Source organism: Helobdella robusta (genome assembly GCF_000326865.2).
Source record: "Helobdella robusta unplaced genomic scaffold HELROscaffold_31, whole genome shotgun sequence".
Lineage (NCBI taxonomy): Eukaryota > Metazoa > Annelida > Clitellata > Rhynchobdellida > Glossiphoniidae > Helobdella > Helobdella robusta.
Genome location: NW_008704544.1, coordinates 299,556 through 301,206, shown reverse-complemented (window position 1 = coordinate 301,206; position 1,651 = coordinate 299,556). Strand labels below are relative to the sequence as shown.

The following is a 1,651-nucleotide window of genomic DNA, read 5'->3' as shown; positions in this document are numbered from 1 at the left end:
TTGCGTGAAACATATTTTTTTGTCATTATCACTCTATTTTAGCTATATATATATGTATGCTATATAAATATAAATATATATATATATATACATATATATATTTATATATATAAGCATTTTATGGCATTTACAACTTTAATATATATATATATATATATATATATATATATATATATATATATATATATATATATATATATAATTATACTTTATTATGGGTGAAAGATTGCCTTATTTTATTTATACCGGTGCCTACATATATATATATATATATATATTCATACAGACATATATATATTTATGTAATATTTATATTTATCATATATGTATATATATATATTTATGGATATATATATATAAAAAGAGGGAGAGAGAAAGAGAGAGAGAGAGAAAGAGAGAGAGAGAGAAGGAGAGAGAGAGAGAAAATTAAGACTGTCAGAAATGCAATCATTTATGAAAATCACAGCATGTTCTGCGTTATTTAGCTACTTGTTTAATTTTTTGATATATATATATATATCATAAATATATATATATATAATTAATAATTATATATATATATATTTATTTATTTAATTTAATTTTTAATTAATATTTATAAATATGTATAAAGTTTATTACTCACTGTATATAAATGTAGAAATATGTAAATGAATGAGCTGACTTTTTAAAAAATGTTTATATCTTCGTTTGAATTATTTCATCTTCAGTATTTATATTTTAATGTGTTCGTGTGTGTGTGTACGTGTTTGTATGTGTGTGTGTGTGTACGTGTGTTCGAATCGAATCGAATTCGAAATAAAAATAACGAATCTGACACCATTGACAAATGTATCATTATATTAATCTATTCAACATCTCATGCCAGATAACGCTATATTACAAAAAAATATAAATGATGAATTATCAGTATTGTTAATATTATTATTGTTATTAGTAGCAGTACTAGTAGTAGTGGTAGTAGTAGTAGTAGTAGTAGTCGTAGTAGTAGTAGTAGTAGTAGTAGTAGTAGTAGTAGTAGTAGTAGTAGTAGTAGTAGTAGTGGTAGCAGTAGCAGTGGTATTACAGTTTCTTGTCACAATGTTTCGCTGTTACCGTTGAATAAGTTGTCACACAGAAATATAACCAAACGAATTATTAAATAATAAAAATTCAGTAATAAATTAACGAATCACGAAAATCTAAATATAGAAACAACAACAATAATAATAACAACAACAACAATAATAATAATAAATAATACTTCTGTCGTTGTTGTTGTAGTTGTTGTAGTAGTTGTTGTTGTGGTTGTTGTTATTGTTTTCCCCAATGAAATCTAAATTTAGGACAGAAGCCTTATTGGTGTTAGTTAGGAATATTTTGTCATACTGGATATAACCTTCTCTCATAGTAGTAGTACTAACAACAAAGACGACAATAATAATAAATAAAATTATAACACAAATAATAGCCACACAAATAGGTAATAATAATTGTTTTTGTTGTTTTTAGTGTTTTTGCTGACGTGCAATGACGTTGACGATGACGTCACGGACAGTTTCGTTGAGTCGAACTTTTTCCTGATGACGTGTCTCGTCGGCAGGGGATGAGCTAAATTAGGGAAAGAAAAATATGCAAAATAAAAAATGGCGGATCGTTATTAGTTATTATT

At 25.2% G+C, this 1,651-nt stretch overlaps 1 protein-coding gene across 1 annotated transcript in view; it reads left to right on the top strand.

Annotated features, from left to right (window-relative positions):
• Positions 1-1,589, top strand: part of HELRODRAFT_174799 (hypothetical protein) — a gene marked incomplete at both ends in the record, with an annotated part of 3,150 nt that extends 1,561 nt beyond the window's left edge. Inside the window, one exon of the mRNA XM_009022240.1 lies at positions 1,492-1,589. Within this exon, the coding sequence (XP_009020488.1) occupies positions 1,492-1,589 (98 nt within the window). The remainder of the gene's footprint in view (positions 1-1,491) is intronic.
• Between the last annotated feature and the right edge of the window lie 62 nt (positions 1,590-1,651).